Source organism: Acinonyx jubatus, chromosome A3 (genome assembly GCF_027475565.1).
Source record: "Acinonyx jubatus isolate Ajub_Pintada_27869175 chromosome A3, VMU_Ajub_asm_v1.0, whole genome shotgun sequence".
Classification (NCBI taxonomy): Eukaryota; Metazoa; Chordata; class Mammalia; order Carnivora; family Felidae; genus Acinonyx; species Acinonyx jubatus.
In genome coordinates, this window is record NC_069388.1 from 1093970 (window position 1) to 1111270 (window position 17301).

At 58.5% G+C, this 17301-nt stretch overlaps 1 protein-coding gene across 1 annotated transcript; it reads left to right on the forward strand.

The window, feature by feature from the left end:
• Positions 1–1857: 1857 nt before the first annotated feature.
• YTHDF1 (YTH N6-methyladenosine RNA binding protein F1) lies at positions 1858–15670 on the forward strand. The gene is made up of 5 exons (XM_027046506.2): positions 1858–2085; positions 2257–2281; positions 3268–3347; positions 10982–12502; positions 14333–15670. The coding sequence occupies exons 1-5, from the start codon at positions 2059–2061 to the stop codon at positions 14357–14359; spliced, it is 1680 nt and encodes a 559-aa protein (XP_026902307.1). The 5' UTR covers positions 1858–2058; the 3' UTR covers positions 14360–15670.
• The last annotated feature ends 1631 nt before the right edge of the window (positions 15671–17301 follow it).

A 17301-nucleotide genomic window follows, 5' to 3' on the forward strand; every position in this document is an offset into this window, starting at 1 on the left:
CGGGAGACTTATTCTGCCCAAAACAAGGACAGAACGGAGCACAGGAGGGTGAAGGAGCCGTAACCAGCCGTGTGGCCCTAAGCCACCATTGCGACCACCACCCTCTCCTGCCTGAGGGAGGTCAACTGGAGAAAGGAGGCACCGGGGCTCCGAGAGGGCCGAGTGTCCGGGCTCTGACCACTGTGTTCTCCTGGCTCTGGGTCACAGGCATCATGCTGTTCCAGGCCCCGGGGACGACGATGCCCATGCGGTATGTCCAGCCTCACCTATGCACACAGCAGGAATAGGACAGCACTAGGTGCCCCCTCCCCCAGCAAACGATCTTACAGGCAACCACAATCTCCATGTGTCTTCTCCATGCCTGCCACCTGTTGGACGTGGCCCGCCCCAAATGCCTGACTTCACCTTAGTGTGAGCTGCCCACGGCCCAAGCGGATCAAAGTCCTGCTGGACCCGGATTCATCTGCAGGGCATCAGATCTTCCTCTGGGCCTTGTGCCCAACCTGCCTTTCCCATCCTTGGGTCAGGCGGGGCCCCCGGGAGATCCAGGGACGAGCAACTTGGAGCAGCGCACTCCCCCGTGGCCCGCCCACCCACCAGGGCCACCTCTACCTCCTCCTGTAGCCGCTGGAGATGTTGTCTGGTGCCCGGCTGATCCTGTCTCTCCAGGGCCAGTGCAGGCTCTGAGGCTGTCTCGGGTCCCACTATGATCTATGATCCCAGCAGTCCCCATCCACCCGCTTAGTGCCTAACCTGCCTGCTGGCATCTGCCTTGGCCCTGCTTTGGGGAGCGATCCTGTGATTCCCCAGCCTGAGCCGGCATTCCAGGCCTCTCTCCTTCATCACAACCAGCGCCCAGATCTGGGGCTTGTGAAGATCTTACCCACCGGTGCACTGGAAAGAGAGCTGGAAAGGGAGCTCAGAGACCCACCTGGAAGCCACAGTGGGAATTGGCCACAGGGGCTCTCCAGCAAGGGATCGGGGTCCAGGCTGGGGACCCTATATTGGGAGGAGTGGGAGTGAGTGTGAAATGAGAACTGGACCCCTTTCAGGAAGGTGGAGCCAAGAAGGGGCTGTGTGGCGGTAAACAGACACCAGAAAGCCCCCTTGCACGTTCTGGACCAGGGCAGGGTGTGGGGCTGAACTCGCTTTTCCTCCCTGTGGTGAAATCTGGGGTCAAGACTAACATGCAAACTGGCGATAAACTGGGGAGCCCCCTGGAGGCCCAAGGGAGCGCTGGAAAGGCAGCTCCCTCAAGGAGGCCTAAGCACAGGGCTGGGGGGGGGGGGGGGTGGGGACAGCTGTTGCCACCGCAAAACTTAGGAAGCCCAGGGGTGCAGCCCCACGGCCCGCAGAGCTCACACCCAGGCTGCCCCTCTGAGGGACGCTGGTGGGGCGCCAGGGGCGAGCGAGCTGCAGGGTAGACGGGGGTCCAGCCCGCTGTATGCGGCTTTCGGTAGGCGGTCGCACTCGCCGGCTCAGCTTCTTCAGACCTCGGGGAGAAGCACGAGCGAGCGGGGGGCGTTGGGGCCCACGACCTGCGCCAGCAGCTCAGGGTGCAGGCGCCGGGTCCGGCAGGTGCAGCCCCCGGGAGGCGACCCGCCGCCGCTTCCCGCCCGGCCCCCCGCGGCGCTGCCGGGTGCGCCCACGTGACTTCCCGGGCGCGCCCCGCCCCCCCGCCGCGCGATACCGGGACCCGGGCGCGACATCCGTCCCGCCGGGCGAGGGCGCGCAGGCGCGGCGCGTGGCGGCCCGTCGGCGCTCCCGGCCTGCCCCGCGCGCGCTGACGTCGCGCAGCCTCGTCCCCGCCGCCGCCGCCGCCGCCGCCATTGGAGTCGGCGCCTCGTCAGTGCGTCCCGTCCGGGCTCCGTCTCACCGCGCCGTGCCCCGCGAGCGGCCCGCGCGCCCAGCAGTCGCCGCCGCCGCCGCCCGGCCGGCGCCCGGGGAGGAGGCGGCGGGCCCGGGGCCGCGAGAGCGCGGGTGACAGGCCCGGCCTCGCGGGGAGGCCCGAGCCGGCGGGCGCCCCGGCCCCGCGCCGCGCCGCGCCGTTCATGAAGCATGTCGGCCACCAGCGTGGACCCCCAGGTAGCGGGGCCCGGGGGCGTGGGGGAGGGCGGCCGGGGGCGCCCCGGGGCGGCGGGGCCCGTTCGGGGCCGGAACGCACCCCACGCCCGGGAGGGGTCCTCGTGAATAACTTTGTGTTTCCCTCTCCCCGGGGTCCCGTCTGCGCGCACGACCCGGCCTGCGGCGACACAGAGAACAAAAGGACAGGATACTAAAGGTGAGCGAAGTTGGCGCGGTCGCTGCGGGTCCTGGATGGAGGAGGCGGCGGGCCATGTGGGGGAGAAAAGGTCTGGGAAGGGCGTCTGGAGCCGGACGCTTCTCCTCCGTGTGCTTCCGGGAGATAGATGTTAGGTGGCGATACCGGGAGGTTTAGCAGCTGGAGATCGGGGACTTTTCAAGGAGAAGTAAGTAAAAGGGTGGCGGGAGGCATCGCATCCTCCCTCCCCGCTGCAAGATGGTGGACTTGAATGGGGGAAGGGAGGGAGGCAGGTGTGCGGGGCTGGCCCTGGGGAGCTAGCTGCGCACCCCAGTAGTTAGAGCCCTAGTGAACCGGGCCTGGGGAGTCTCTCGTGATGTTCTGGCTTAGGGTAAACCCCCAAGACTCCCTGTCGTGGGAGCCCGTAAGTGACACTTCGTGTTTACTTGGAAGACTTTTCAACCAGTGTGTGTTACTCGGGTGTAACCAAATATGGTTCATCATGTTTTAAGACTGGAAAGGGCCCAGCACTTTATTTACCTTTCCTTTCCTTTTTCGGCTGAGCGTTGAAACAGCGGAAAGTAAGCGGAGAGCCGGATAAAAATGAGCTCGGAAGCGTCATTCGGTTACAGCCTGGCCCCGCTGCCCGGGCCGGAAGCTCCCGGTTCTTCTCCGTCCCCCCACTCGCAGTGAGGCCTTTGCAAGCGCCGTGGTTGCCTCCGTAGTCTGCTCAGGCCACACCATCATCCCCGAAGCCCAGTTACAAGCTCTTGGTTATTTTGTCAAGTTCTATCAAATTATGATCAAATTTTTACCAAAAACATGAAATTGTTGAAAGTTGCGTCTTGCCATCCTAATTGTGTAAACGTCAGCTGGGTACTGTGTTCTTTCTTAAGTAAAAGCAATTTTTAGAAACTGAGGGACGTAGGCTTTCCTGTCTTTGATTTCCATGCTTAAAAGTAATTTTTTAAAATTTGAAGATAACATTTTGCAACTTCTTGTTCTAGTACAAAATGGTTCTTTGCATCAGAAGGATACAGTCCATGACAATGACTTTGAGCCCTACCTTTCTGGACAGTCAAATCAGGTGAGCTTTTTTGTTCTTTATTTTTTTTAAACCTGTATTTTTATGTTAGTTATGAGTCTCGTAATGCAACTTTCCTGCTACGTTTCTGATTTTATCATCCTAAACAACGAAGAAGCACCATATAAAGTATTAGAAACAGAGAGCATGCTGAGGATCTGCTCAGAAGGCTAGCCTTGAGTTAAACATGGGGCGTGAGTGTGGGGAAGGCGGCACGCCCCTGGAAGGAAGGTCCCGCTGGGGCCGTCTGCAGGGGGCCTTCTGTCGTCCTCAGCGCCTACGGCTCAGTGATGCACCACCGTGGATGGAGTGCAGGCGTGTGTTGTTGTCTGAGATTTCCTGGGGAGTTATTTTAGCTCTGGGCAAGTAGAATTGTGGTCCAGGAGAGCATCTAAGAATCCAGCTCCGGAGCCAGACTTTGGCCTTGGGTTCGGATCTTCACTCCGCTGCCGTGTGACACTTCCTCAGGTGGCTCGCCTCTTGTGTGCCTCACTGTCCTTTTGTAGAAGACTGGCTGTGGAGACGGCTGGGGAGTCGTTGGGAGGATGGCAGGCAGTGCTCGTCAAGCTCCGACATGGCACCTGTACAGGGCCCAGCAGGTCGTAGCGGCCCGTTTTTCTTCGGTTTTTCAGAGTTTCTCCACCGTGGCCCTGTGGGCATTTTGGACGGAAACAGTCTTTGTTTGGGGGGCTGTGAGTCGTGGGGTGCTGAGCAGCCTTCCTGGTCTCCTCCCCCTACACGCATACCGGTATGACGAGCAGAACTGTCTTGATGGCGTCTCCTGGGGGCTGACTTACACTGGGTAAAACCACCAGGCTAGTTGGAGTTCAGGGTTAAGCATAGCGTCCACCACTTTTAAAACATACTACGCGTGTTTGCTTTGGAATAAAACCAGGCTTTGCCTCTTCCCTGGGGTGGAATGAAATTAGTTTGTGTCTTTTCTTGCCAGTCTGCCCCTTTCTAAAGTGTCTTAGAACTTAAAACTTTTCCCTGTGTTCGTCCTTCTTTTTTTCAAATGTGTATTTTTGAGAGAGAGAGGGAGAGAATCCCAAGCAGGCTGCACACTGTCAGCTCAGCCCGACCGGGGCTCGATTCCGCAAATTCGGAGAACATGACCTGAGCCGAAATCAAGAGTCGGAGGCTCAACCTACTGAGCTCCCAGGTGCCCCTGTCTTTACTGCACTGAGCCAGTCTGCAGTCAAGGTGCCCAGGACACCCTTTCCAGAGCCCCTCCCCTTGCACCCCCCCCCCCCCCAGGACCCACCCCTCCTCTGGGCAGGGCCAGGTGGGGCAGAGAACTGCCCTGGCCTCGGGGACGCATTGTCGGGGTAATGGCAAGAAGTTGAATGAGTACTTTATTTTTGCCTTACGTGGTCTGAATGCTATGGCGGTATCGTGTTTTAGTCTTTGACCAAAGAAAGGTGAGGGGAATTGTTTCACTCGAAATATGTTTTTATGAGGCAGGCGCTTTCATGTTATTTGGGCGGATTTCCTTAGAAGCAGAGCAGGTGATTTTCTGTCAGGAGGGTAATTACGGCTGTTTCACCCTGGGGAAGCCAGCTGGGAGGACAGGGGTCGGGTGACGCTGCAAGGGACAGCCTTAAAACAGCCCTTTGTCCTGGGTATTGGTGTGCTTTTCAGCAAGATGGTTAATCACATTACTTAAGAGTAGATTCGTGATCTTTTTCGTTTTTTTGGTTGTTTATTTTGAGAGAGCGCGCATGCGTGAGAGCTGGGGAGGGGCGGAGAGAGAGGGGGAGAGAGAGTCCCAAACAGGCTCTGCACCGTTAGCGCAGAGCCTGACACGGGGCTTCAGCTCACGAAACTGACGTCATGACCTGAGCTGGAGTCAGGAGTTGGACGCTTAACCGACAGCCACCCAGGGGCCCCAAGAGTAAATCCAGGTTCTTGATTGAGAACAGATTTTCCAGAAACGCCCAACTGTTAGAGTGTAGAATGCAGGTAACACGGGAGAGCTCTTAGAGCCTAATTTTCCTGGTCCTCTTGTTTTGTGGATGAAGAAAAGGGCCCGAGAGGCCTGGTTTGCCTGGGTGGTGGAGCCAGTTTGTGGCAGAGCTAGGTTCTGGACTAACTGGGGGGGGAAAGAGATAGTCTCTTCCATGCACACAGCAGGGGCTCGTTTGGTCCTTGTGTTTGTTGCTACTTTCTTTGTTCTGGCCACCACGCACGTGGCCTCCTTGCAGACAGAGGCCACTGGGGATTGATGACACCTCTGGGTTTGGGCTCTGCTGGCAAAGGCTTCTCCTGAGGACAGCTCTGTGTTTCGGTGTTCCAGCTCCCAGACGGGAGGCGCGCCATGGGGCCCGCCCGACCGCACGTGAGTGAGGGACAGCGGTGGCTCGTGTGGCCGGGAGCAGCGCACTTCAGTTGCCAGCACTGTGCTTCTCTTTATTGAGGTGTTTTGGACATGTGACAGGTGGCACGTATTTGAAGGGTGCCATTTCACAAGGGACTTTGCCTGTGTACCTCTGGGGCCGTCACCGCAGGGAGGATGGTGACGAGGCCGTCAGCCCCGTGACGGTTTTTTTTAATACGGGTGTTTGTAGTGGCAAGTTCGAGGCTATTTCTGTTTTTGTGTTTTATGAAGTTTTAATACCGGGACGGTTTGGAAAGTGTTTACAAGCATGCTGTTCAGGCTAGTTCAACTTGTAACGCCCCACAACGGAGCCGGGGCCCTGGGTGCGGGAGGGCCTTTCGGCCCTCGGGCGTGCATTTGTCCCTTCCTGGTCGCCCCCGGGAGCATCCTGATGTAGCAGCCCTGCATCCCGTCTGTGACACGAAATACAGGTTAGCTTTAGGAGATGGGTGGGGGGGAGTGCGGGGGAGCAGACGGGCTCTGGGTGGGGGCCACGCGGTGTGGATACTACGGACTGAACCGGATCACTTGGTCGTCAGCAGACGCGCTTGTTTGCCCAGGCACGTCTGACAGAGACGCAAAGGAGTGGAAGCAAACTTTTCTAGTTTATTTCTCAATTGTGTTCAGTTCAGTTGTGTTCTAAGTGCGATAGGATGTTTTCACTTTATGAGAAAGTTTTGCGAGTTTTCTGTTCCCGTTTTCAGTGCTGAGCACCGTCATCGGTTTATGCTTATTCTTCTAGAAAGCTGTGATGCCTCTGACGCGAGGATCGACTTCCACTTTGAGCAGAGCCACTTGACGTGCTGGGGTGTGTTTTCGCAGTTGAGGGTGTGGTGGGCTCTCACCTCCGTTTCCAGGACCTGGTGTGCCCCATCCCAGAGGTTCCTTAGGTGGTCAGGTTGAAATTTGTACCTTCTCGCTCTTTGCAGAAAGCGTCTGGCCTCGGGAGGTGCTTCTGTGTATAAAAAGACCAGCTCATCTTGAAAATCGTGCTCGGCTGTCATCCAGGGTTTCTGTCAGTTTTGGGGGTGGTTTTCACCCCGCAGCACAAGGCCAAGCTAAACTGATGCCCTGTTGGGTGGGCCACTTCATGTGGAGAGCCTGGGGGCCAGCTGGCTCATGGCTTGCTCTGTGCTGGCAGTTCTGGCGGGCTCGAGCGACTGGGGGAGTTAGCAAGGAGCACGTGGTCTTGTAGGCCGTGGCCTGGCGCGGGTTTCTTGTGGTCGTGTCCAAAGGCTGTGGGCTTCAGTGATGGCACCCACTCAGTGGAGACCAGCCATCGTGGAGTGCGGCTGGTGGGGCCCAGTGGGGTCTTCACATACTTCTTAATGTCAAGTTGCTCAAAACGACGTGCCTCATGGGGCGCCTGGGTGGCTCAGTCGGTTGGGCGTCCAACTCTTGATCTCGGGGTTGTGGGTTCCGGCCCTGTGTTGGGCTCCGTGCTGGGTGTGGAGCCTACTTAAAAGAAGAAACTACGTGCCTCGAGCTGGACACAAAGGCAGAAATTCTCTGGCGTCAGAAACTGTGCTCCTTGCACGCGACCCAGCCAGCTGAGGGACTGCAGTCCTCTTGCACAGAGACACATGCAGCCAAGCCTGTGTCCCCAGGGCTTCCCCCGGGTGCACCTGGTGGGCCCCTTGCAGCTCTGGTCCCTTTGTCAGTCTTCGTAATTGCCGTTGATACTTTCCACTTCTACGTAATTTACTTAAGCGTAATTTCTAGCCGTTCAGGATGAGTTTGTTTTTTAACGTGACTGTACTTTACCAAGTGTGAAAAAGTTTGAATTTTAGAATAGGTTCGTTATTGTGTTTTACTGTGGTTTTTCAACGAGAGTGACACAGGGATCACAGACAGAGACTTGGTGGAAGTCTGTTTTGTCTGGAGAGCCCATTTTGTCTGTGATCTTGGACTTGGCCACAAGGAGGCGCCCGGGAGTCCGGTGTTTGTCAGTCTTTCCTCGTGGAGCCTCAGCTTGCCTTGAAGATGAGTCCGCCTCGCCTCCCTGTTTTGGGGCCCTGCGTTCTAGCAAAGGCTACAATTAGACGGAGTCTCGTATGTGGGAGCATCAGTCGGGGATGGTTTTACCCGCACTGGCTTCAAAAAGGTTTTTGTAGGTCCTGCCTTTTCCTGGACGTGCAGCGCCCCTGCCTCGAGCGGAGGGAGGGTCAGGCGCTCGTTTCTGCCGCTGCAGCGCCTGCACCCGCACCCCCGAGACACCGGCCTCCAGTTGGCAGCCTCCGGGCGCGGTGGGTCGAGCCGAGGAGTGTCCAGGCGGCAGCACATGTGTCTGGAGCCCGCGCTGCGGGGCACAGCCTGGCCAGTTGGGGCCGCGGTCCGGTTCACCTATGCGGGGAGGAGAATTTCAGTTTTGCTGGAAGTTAAGGCCAGACAGAGCATTTGGGCCCTATGTGCTGCGGACGGACGGACGGACTGACGGGGACCGCTTCCTGTGCAGCACAGCCCGGGAGGGAGGGGGTGTGGTCCGAATAGCAAGCGAGAGTAAACACATCCGGGTCTTCTCACGGGACGAATGACTGACTGCACGTAGGTTCGTACACTGACTTGCTTGGCTTTAGCGCTTTGAAGGCACCACGGCCGGTGGTGCAGCGAAGAGCTGCCGGGAGGACAGGGGTGGAGACCGAGTCAGGCTCACGGCGCTGAGGTTGCCGCACGCGGCCCGCCAGGTGGCCTGGAGCCGGTTGTGTCCCGGGGAAGACAGAGGTGAGGACAGACGGACGGACGGAGGCCGTGGGCAGGGCTGGCGTGGGAGTGCCGGGCCCGGTGCGCGTGGGGACGGCTGCTGGTGGGCCTGCGGCCGCTTGTCAGGACGCCCCTTCATCTGGGGCCTTGAAGCGAGGAGTCTCCGTTCCTTTTGCTGTGAGAGGCGTAGCGTTGGAGGAAGATCTGTAGTCCAGGTGCTTTTGTGACTCTCCCGTCCGTGCTCACCGTGACCCGCCTGCACTGACGGGTCCCAGGAGGAGAGGGTTAGGTCCACTCAGGGCCACCACTTCTCTCCCAGACGCCCTCCTGCCGGGAGGCACTCCCATGAGCCAGGAGGGTTCAGGGGTGCCGGCTGGCTGGCTTCCTGTTCCTGGGATGGTCCCGGCTGGAAGCCGCCGGGAAGCGCCTGTGCACAGCGTGGTCAGGACCCGGAACGCCAGTTCTGTCCAGTCCACAGCAGGACTTTAGATGAACTTGGAGGGACGTTGAATGGAGAACACAACGCATGATGGTTTGTGTCCTCAGTTACGTCCTGCTACGGGTGAGGCTTACCTGTGAGTCACGAGTGAGGTGCTAGCCCCGTGTGAGCCCCGTCTGTGGGTGCTGAGGTCAGGCGGCAGGCTTAGCTCTTGGGGCTGCCCCTCGCCTCGCAGAGCACGCCTTCTGCCCGAACCTGGTGATTTGCTCTCCCTCCTGACCGGCCCCCTGGAGAGCATCTTTGAGGGCCCAGGTTGGATGCAGGCAGACAGAGGAGGTTACAAGAAAGGGGCCGGAGTCACTGACGTCCTTTCTGGGGAAGGTAGCTCCAGCTGTGCCCGGGCTTATGGGGCATTGATGATGGGGCCGGTTCGTTGTCTGTTTTTCACCCCCTGGGCATCTCCATGATTTTTATTGCTGGGAAAGTCCTTGCCTTTTAAAAAGTGATTTCTGCCGTTGTCTGCCGTCAAATGGAGCAGCCAACAGGCAGGAGCAGCGATGCCTGAGGTCCTGCGAATCCTCGATGGGATGGGGCAGCAGGAGGTGGCAGTGGAGACCGACAGCCAGGAGGCTGGGTGACCGACGTCACGTGTTGGGCTGGGACTGCTGCGGGACCGGCCTGTTCTCCAGAGGGTCCTCTGGGGGAGCGGGGTCTGGAGAGTCCCACGCCTTCTCACGGTGGCAGAGCGCAAATGCTTGTTTGGCATTCTGGCTCTCCCTCCCTGGCGGCCTCAGCCCGGCTCCCCCCCTCTCTGGGTCCCTGGGACTGTGCTGGCCAGGACAGCGGTGTTCTCACGTGATAGTCGGTGCAGGGCTGGAGGAGGAGGTCTCTGGCCAATGCTCTCCTTGTAGAACTTTCTGGTTGTTTGTAGAGGAGGGTAGGGGAGAGGAGGGGGCCCACTAAGCAGTCAGAAAATGGTAGCATGGGCTGGAAAGCTTGCTGCTGCCTCCACTCTTGTTTTCCTTTACGGCCTTGCCACTCCTTAAACCAGCTGCCCTGGGCAGGAAGCCTGCACCCCTACCGTGCACCCCCCCACTCCTCCTACCACCCATACCTGCCAGGAAACCATCTACATCACCTGCCAGTGGCATGGCCAGGGGGCCCCAGCTGTGGCCAGAAGCCTGCTGAGTCTCTCCCCAAGGAGATGCCTTGCCAGAATGGCTGACCTCAGGTCTCAATCCACACCCTGGGCAGATTTCCTGAGATTCTGGAGGTGAGTCTCTGCTGCCTTGAGGGCAGTCCAGCCGCTCGAAAAGCCCTCTCTGGGGCTCCAGCCGATGCACGGGTGTCCTCTCAGTAAGGAATCCCAGGTGAAGTTGGAGCCCGACGTGAAGGCTTCTCCAGCTCAGAGAGCAGGCAGGACACGGAGTCTTGGCCAAGGAGCCGGCCGAGGCCTCTGTGCTGCCTGACGCGGTGAGAGCCAAGGTCACGCCTGGGCCGTGGTGGGGATGTGAGATGGCGAGGCCCCTTTGGACTCGGAAGTGGGGGTGGGCTGGCAGGAAAGGTGTGTGGGAGGGGCCTCTGAAGCGGCCTTTGATAGAGGGCGTGGGAGGAGCCCGTGGGTCCAGTGGAAGAGGGTGTTGCCCGTGAGCCGGGACCCACGGGGACCCGCGGGAGCGTTGAGCAGTCAGGGGGCTTGAAACCAGGCTGCCGGGCAAGCCGCCCTGTCGCCCCGAGCTCCCCGAAAGCCGTCTTGGCCTTCCCGCAGTTGTCCTCTCCTCCCGCCGTGCCGGCGGTGCTGTCCCGTGTGCGGGGTCGGCGGCGTCGCCGCTCCTCACTCTGGTTCCCTCCCGCATGAACAGTGTGCTGCTTGAGGGTGCAGGAGCGGCTGCAGGTGGACTGCTGGCGGCCAGTGACGGGGCGGCTGGGCCTGGTCGCATCACGCGGACCCAGCACGCCGCAGGTGACCACCTGGCTGCTCTCAGCCCTTGCTGTGTTCTCACTGGGCGGCCTCGGTTCCTGTGGCGGGCGACAGTGCCGTGCAGCCCGCCTGGAACGAGGCAGGAAGTCTCCGAGTCGCGTCCTGAGAGCAGTCTAACCCGTCCCCGCTTGTTTTCCCAGAGTAACAGTTACCCCTCCATGGCGGATCCTTACCTGTCCAGCTACTACCCACCGTCCATCGGATTTCCTTACTCCCTCAATGAGGCGCCCTGGTCCACTGGAGGGGACCCTCCGATCCCGTACCTCACCACCTACGGACAGCTCAGTAACGGAGACCACCACTTCATGCACGATGCTGTCTTCGGCCAGCCCGGGGGCCTGGGGAACAGCATCTACCAGCACAGGTTCAATTTCTTCCCCGAAAACCCTGCCTTCTCCGCCTGGGGGACGAGCGGGTCTCAGGGGCAGCAGGCTCAGAGCTCAGCCTACGGGAGCAGCTACACGTACCCGCCGAGCTCCCTGGGTGGCACGATCGTGGACGGGCAGACGGGCTTCCACAGCGATACCCTCAACAAGGCCCCCGGCATGAACAGCCTGGAGCAGGGCATGGTGGGCCTGAAGATTGGGGACGTCACCACCTCTGCCGTCAAGACCGTGGGGTCGGTGGTTAGCAGCGTGGCGATGGCCGGTGTCCTTTCCGGGAATGCTGGGACAAGCGTGAATATGCCGGTTTCAAAGCCGACCTCGTGGGCTGCCATTGCCAGCAAGCCGGCAAAGCCACAGCCGAAAATGAAAGCAAAAAGCGGACCTGTCATTGGGGCAGCTCTGCCCCCGCCACCTATAAAGCATAACATGGACATCGGCACGTGGGACAACAAAGGGCCTGTGCCCAAGCCTCCGGCCCCCCAGCAGGCACCGGCCCCCCAGCCTGCCCCGCAGCCCCAACCGGTCGTGCAGCCTCTTCCCGCTCAGCCCCCCCCTTTGGCCCAACCGCAGTATCCGAGCCCTCAGCAGCCACCCCAGACCCGCTGGGTCGCCCCTCGCAACAGAAACGCGGCGTTCGGGCAGAGCGGAGGGGCCGGCGGCGACGGTAACTCTCCTGGAAGCGCTCAGCCTAATTCTGCCCCCAGTGTGGAGTCCCACCCCGTTCTGGAAAAACTGAAAGCGGCCCACAGCTATAACCCTAAGGAGTTTGATTGGAATCTTAAGAGCGGCCGCGTGTTCATCATAAAGAGCTACTCGGAGGACGACATCCACCGCTCCATCAAGTACTCCATCTGGTGCAGCACGGAGCACGGCAACAAGCGCCTGGACGGTGCCTTCCGTGCCGCCGGCAGCAAGGGGCCCGTGTACCTGCTCTTCAGCGTCAACGGGAGCGGGCACTTCTGCGGGGTGGCCGAGATGAAGTCGCCCGTGGACTACGGCACCAGCGCGGGGGTCTGGTCTCAGGACAAGTGGAAAGGCAAGTTTGACGTGAAATGGATTTTCGTCAAGGACGTGCCCAACAACCAGCTGCGGCACATCAGGCTGGAGAATAACGACAACAAGCCGGTCACCAACTCCCGTGACACCCAGGAGGTGCCCTTAGAGAAAGCAAAGCAAGTGCTGAGAATCATCGCTTCCTACAAGCACACGACCTCCATCTTTGACGACTTTTCTCACTACGAGAAGCGTCAGGAGGAGGAGGAGGAGGTGCGCAAGGTGAGTCTGACCTGCTCGCGCTCGAGCTCCGGGCGGGCCGGGGCCAGAGCCGGAGCCGAGGCCTCGTGCTCGCTGGCTGGGGCCCGGCGACCGCCAGGTCCCCGTGGCCTCGGGCAGGGCCAGCAGCGTCTGGGCTTGTCCGGGCACGGTCACCGGTGGGGGGGGCGCGTAAGTGGACATGACCACACAGCTTTGTGGTTCTTAGGGAACGGGAGCCCTGGGGCCGTGGTGCAGAATTCTCCCTGGACACTTAGAAATAACGCCTGTGGACTGGGGTAGGCCGGCGAGGCTGCTGGGGCCGTGGGGGGCTACAGGCCCTGCCTGACCCCCCAGGGCACCGCCCTCCTCGCCCGGGAAGCTCTGGTCTGGAGGCCGTGGCTTCTTTTTCTCCTGAAAACCCAGTGCCTTACAGGTTTTGGGACCTTGAACTCTCCCTCCAGGTGGCAAAGAGGAGGTGGGGGCAGAGTGGGTGTGGAACGCAGGCCTCCCCTAACCGGAAGTGAGCATCTAGAACCCGGGGTGCGAGCCGCGAGTTGGGCCTCCGACGTAGTGCGTTCCCCTTCGGCCACCGAGAACCTCCCGGAGCCTGAGCAGTTCCGGCCCGTTGAAGCGAGTCTGCCTGTGCTGCAGCGGAACGGGGCCCGTGGCCGTGAACTGGCCCAGGGTGGGAACAAGGACGGCGAAGCACACTCTGTGAAGCTGGCTTGTCTGAGAGAGTTCATGCTGAGGTTTTTTCCTGCTGTTTTGATATCGAAACATCCTTTTTTAAATTAAACGTCAGTTGACGATGGTTGGGTGTGCGGTCCTGTACCGACAGACGCGTCACCCGTCTGTGAATGGCAAGCATCCCGGAGCATTTTTAGCCGAAAGGCCTGTAGCCGGTGGTGACGTTAGCAGTGTTAGGCACTGCACATAGCGTAACCATCACGGTTTGTAAAACTTGGAAAACGCATTCGTCCTTCTTTCGTTTGTAGGGAAAGGAGAGGGGCGTGTGATTTATTTCCAGTTACTGAGATCCTGTATTCTCACTCTTCTAGGTGTAGAGTAAAATACCCAATTGCTGAATTTGCAGGGATAGAGCAGAGATCACTGGTCATGAAGCTTAAGCTCCTTGGTGGATTTCAGCCTGGCAGCAGGCTTTGTGTGGCTGTGGTTTATCTCAGATACGCTTCCTGACTCGCTAGGTTCTGGGAGTTGTGACGAGGCTAGGGGTAAATTTCTGCCTGTAACCGGTTGCCGTTTTTAAGGGTCTGGGGTCCTAAACCTGAGTTGGCCAGTGGGGTTGGGAAGAGAGAGTGTAGAGTTGGTCCGTGGGAGGCGTGCCTGCAGGCAGACTCGGGGCACTCACGGCATTACGCTGTTCCTCCAGGGAGCCTGAGAGACGTGTGGAACCTACCAGAACTTTCAGCAGTGTGCTTCTTCCTTAGATCGCTGTTTGCCTGTCTCCAGTGGAGTTTAGTTGCAGCACTGTGAGGAAGGACCAATGTGGTTTCTGCCCCTATTGATGAGAAGCCAGCCGGGCGGACGTGGGGAGAGACTGAGATGTGTCACGGGCTCGTCAGACGTGCTCTGGGAAAGATGGTTCTGGGTGTGGTAGGAAAGAGACCCGGCCAGAGAGGACTTGCGTGGAGCAGGTGGACGCCGAGGGCTGGGCATAGTTATCAGAGGCCCGGGGCGCCTGCTGGCGTGGCCTGGCTGGTCCCCGCGGGGGGGTGCAGGCCCAGATGGGGGCCACAGCCCACAGCGCGGCCCGGGGGACCTCACTTTGGAGGGGGTGTGCATGGCGTGTTCACTCCGTGTGTTCAACTCTTCTCCTTTTTCTATTTACAGGAACGGCAGAATCGAAACAAACAATAAGGATGAACCAGTTTCTTCTGTGTTCCAACGTCGGACTGAAAAAGTTGAAGAGAACGTGTGCGTGGTGCTGTTGTCTCGTGCGGGGCCTGACTCGTCGCACCTTTCGCTCATTGTCTTTGATTTTTGCCCAGATGGATCTGCGTTCGTTTGTACTTTTTCTATGGATTATCGTATTCTAGAACTCACTAATAAAGGAGTATGTTTTCTGTCAGCTTATCAATCAGACCTAATGTGAGATATAAGTATCCTTCAAAAGCAAACCAAACAGAAAGCCCTAATACATCTGAAAGGTGGTTTTTTGGTTTTTTTCAGGTTTTATGCAGAAATTATGTTCTTACTTTTCTGGTCAGTGTCCTTTAACATGTTTACGTGGAACTCATTTCTCAGCCCTTTGTTGCTTTATAGCAGACACGAGAAACCATGACTGGTTTTGGCGTTTACTGTCTTCTGTTAAAATACTTCTTTTCAAAATGTTGAAATCGACAAGTTAACAATCACCTCATTTGGGCAGTTTGCTATTTTTATTACCTGTTATCTGTCTAAAACGCTAATCCGTTTGATTTTTCTACTAGACGAAAAGATACGTTTTAGTTTTCCAGATGTGGTGAACGTGCCCCGTCGCACGGAGCGCCATCCACCCTCGAACGGTCTCAGGCGCCGCGGCCGCCGGGTCCCTCGCGCTGCTCTCCGCCCGGCGGGGTGGAAGCGGCAGCACGTGGAGGGCCGGGCTCAGCGGGTGGCCGTTTGAGCTGTGTGCGTCACCCCACCTGCCCCCCTCCTCACCCGACAACCCGACGCCCTTCTGAGTTTCCTGCCCACGATGCTGAGCTTTACACGTCCGATCCGCTGGTGCAGACGGAGCGGCGGGCGATGCCGCGGGCGTCGGTTTCACCGTGCGCGTCTGGTTTCTCTTTCCCGTTGAATGGGTAAAAAAAAAAAAAAAAAAAAGGCAAACAAAAAAACCTTTTAGAAACTGAATTTGCTGTCCTGTTCTGTGGACCGAGGGACCTTGAACTGGCTGCCACCTGGAGTCCGAGTCAAGCATGACCATGGTGCTCACACCTGTCGCTCCGGCACGCAGTCTGCACGCGCCCACTGTAGGGGATCTTCCTGTTTAGAGAGCAGATACCTTCTGAAAACTATTTACTCCAAAAGACCCTCTGAGTTAAAGTTTAAGCTGTATTATTTAGACTTGTATTTAGAACGTGTCACTTTCTCTGAACTGTTCCTGCCTGTGTGGAGTCACGGACAACATCGGATAACTTTTCCTCTGGAGAATACAAGCCTTAATAAACAATACCTATTTAGCAAGTCTGGTGTCCTCATTCTTCACTCCCCTTTCATGGGTTGGTGGTGGTGGTAACTGCACAGCCAGCTGCGAGGGGAGGGGGTCGCTGCCCCAGAGCCCAAGCACGATTCTCCGCGTCCGAGACTCTCGTTCTCGTCTGCCGCAGGGGAGCCGGCGACCGAGACCGTCGATGTTGTAACTTCGCTCACCCCGCGCTGTGGTTTGTGGGAAAGACGGAGGGACTGTTTAAAGATCCGGTTACAACTCTGAGTTCATAGTCCCCCCGGCGTTGTGCTGCAGGCCTTTTCAGATCTCAGCACCGGCCTCCCCGGACTGGCCGTCCCGCCCGCCTCCTCCCTCCGTTCGTTCTTCAGCCGCGGGCACCGGCACGCTTCCTCCGAGCCCGCGTGTGTAGCAGGAAGTCCCGTGCCTGCTCGGTTTGTTCTACCGTTGAGGTAAAATTCACAGGCACAAACTGTAAGAGGTTTGAAGTTTGAGGTAGAGCTGACACAAAGGTACAGGATGTTAGCATCATCCCAGAAAACGGGCTTTCCTGGCTGCTCGCCATGCCAGGGCCCAGCCATTGGAGTAAGGTCATGGCTGGTGAACACAGGGAGTCAGGCCGGGCCCTGCGCCCTGACAGGCCAGGGGGTGGGGAGGATTTTGCACTCCCCACCCGGTGAGTATTCTGCTAGTACAAATGTAGTTCTGTGTTTGCTCGGAATTCCTTCTGGGATTTTATTTTGGTAAAGTGCGTATTAGGCCTTGAGTGTGGGTTCCTTGAGCACCATTTCCTTTCGTGTGGTCACCGGTCTCCTTTCAAAGGTTAAGATTGGTTCCTGGCTTGCAAGGTGACTGGCTGAGGGATGACCCCATCTTCGGTTGGGTTTGAAGCAACAGAGAGGGTCTGGGGCTTTCACGGGCATGAAGGAAGGGGCCAGGCGTTTGTTACCGAGAAGCTGCGACTCGGTTTGTCTAATGAGATCAGTTCCTGATTGGCCTGTGTGCCTGGTCCTGAGATGTCACCTAGTCTGAAGGCTCCCTCCAAACCCTGCCAGCCGGACTGGCTCCCGGGAGCAGAGGTCAGGGGCTGCCTTGCACTGTGTCACTTGAGGCTAAACATCCGAGGAAGGAAAGATCGTTGTGTGGCGGTGGGAAAGGATTACAGGGATGCCTGCAATTGTGAGTGGGCCACGTTTTGCTCCTAAAGGGCTATGTGGTGTCATATCTGCCCCCAAACCCAGGAATCAGCTTGTTTTCCCCTCTGTCCCAGCCCAAAGCATGCCATTCACAGGCGGCGTTTTCGTGTGGGCGCTTAACTGACAGAGCGGAGTCCCGGAGAGAGAGTGCTGGCTGGGCCTGCCTGCTGGTGGCTTCTCCCCAGCCTGGGCTCCCGTGCCGCCTTGGGCTCCCTGTGGCCCGGGGTCCTCCCGCTCAGTAGGGCGAAGGCAGGTCACTAGCTGTGTTTCCTCGCTGAGGTCAGGGAGCGGGGTCCTTGTTGGGCCTGGCTCAACGAGCGCCGTGGGCAGGCAGCCGGGCCCCTGGCCTTGTGCAGGTAACTCTCTGCTTCTACCCGCTCTCCCTGGGGTGCCCCACGAGATCCATCACCTCGTGCTCAGCTTGCAGTTCCTTTTTTTTCTTTTTAAGGTTTTTA

Excerpts from the sequence above, each read along its gene's own strand:
- YTHDF1 (XM_027046506.2), top strand. The coding sequence starts at position 2,059 with ATGTCGGCCACCAGCGTGGACCCCCAG. Across the intron at positions 3,348-10,981 it reads TTTCTGGACAGTCAAATCAG|AGTAACAGTTACCCCTCCAT; the intron begins GTGAGCTTTTTT and ends TTGTTTTCCCAG. Across the intron at positions 12,503-14,332 it reads AGGAGGAGGAGGTGCGCAAG|GAACGGCAGAATCGAAACAA; the intron begins GTGAGTCTGACC and ends TTCTATTTACAG.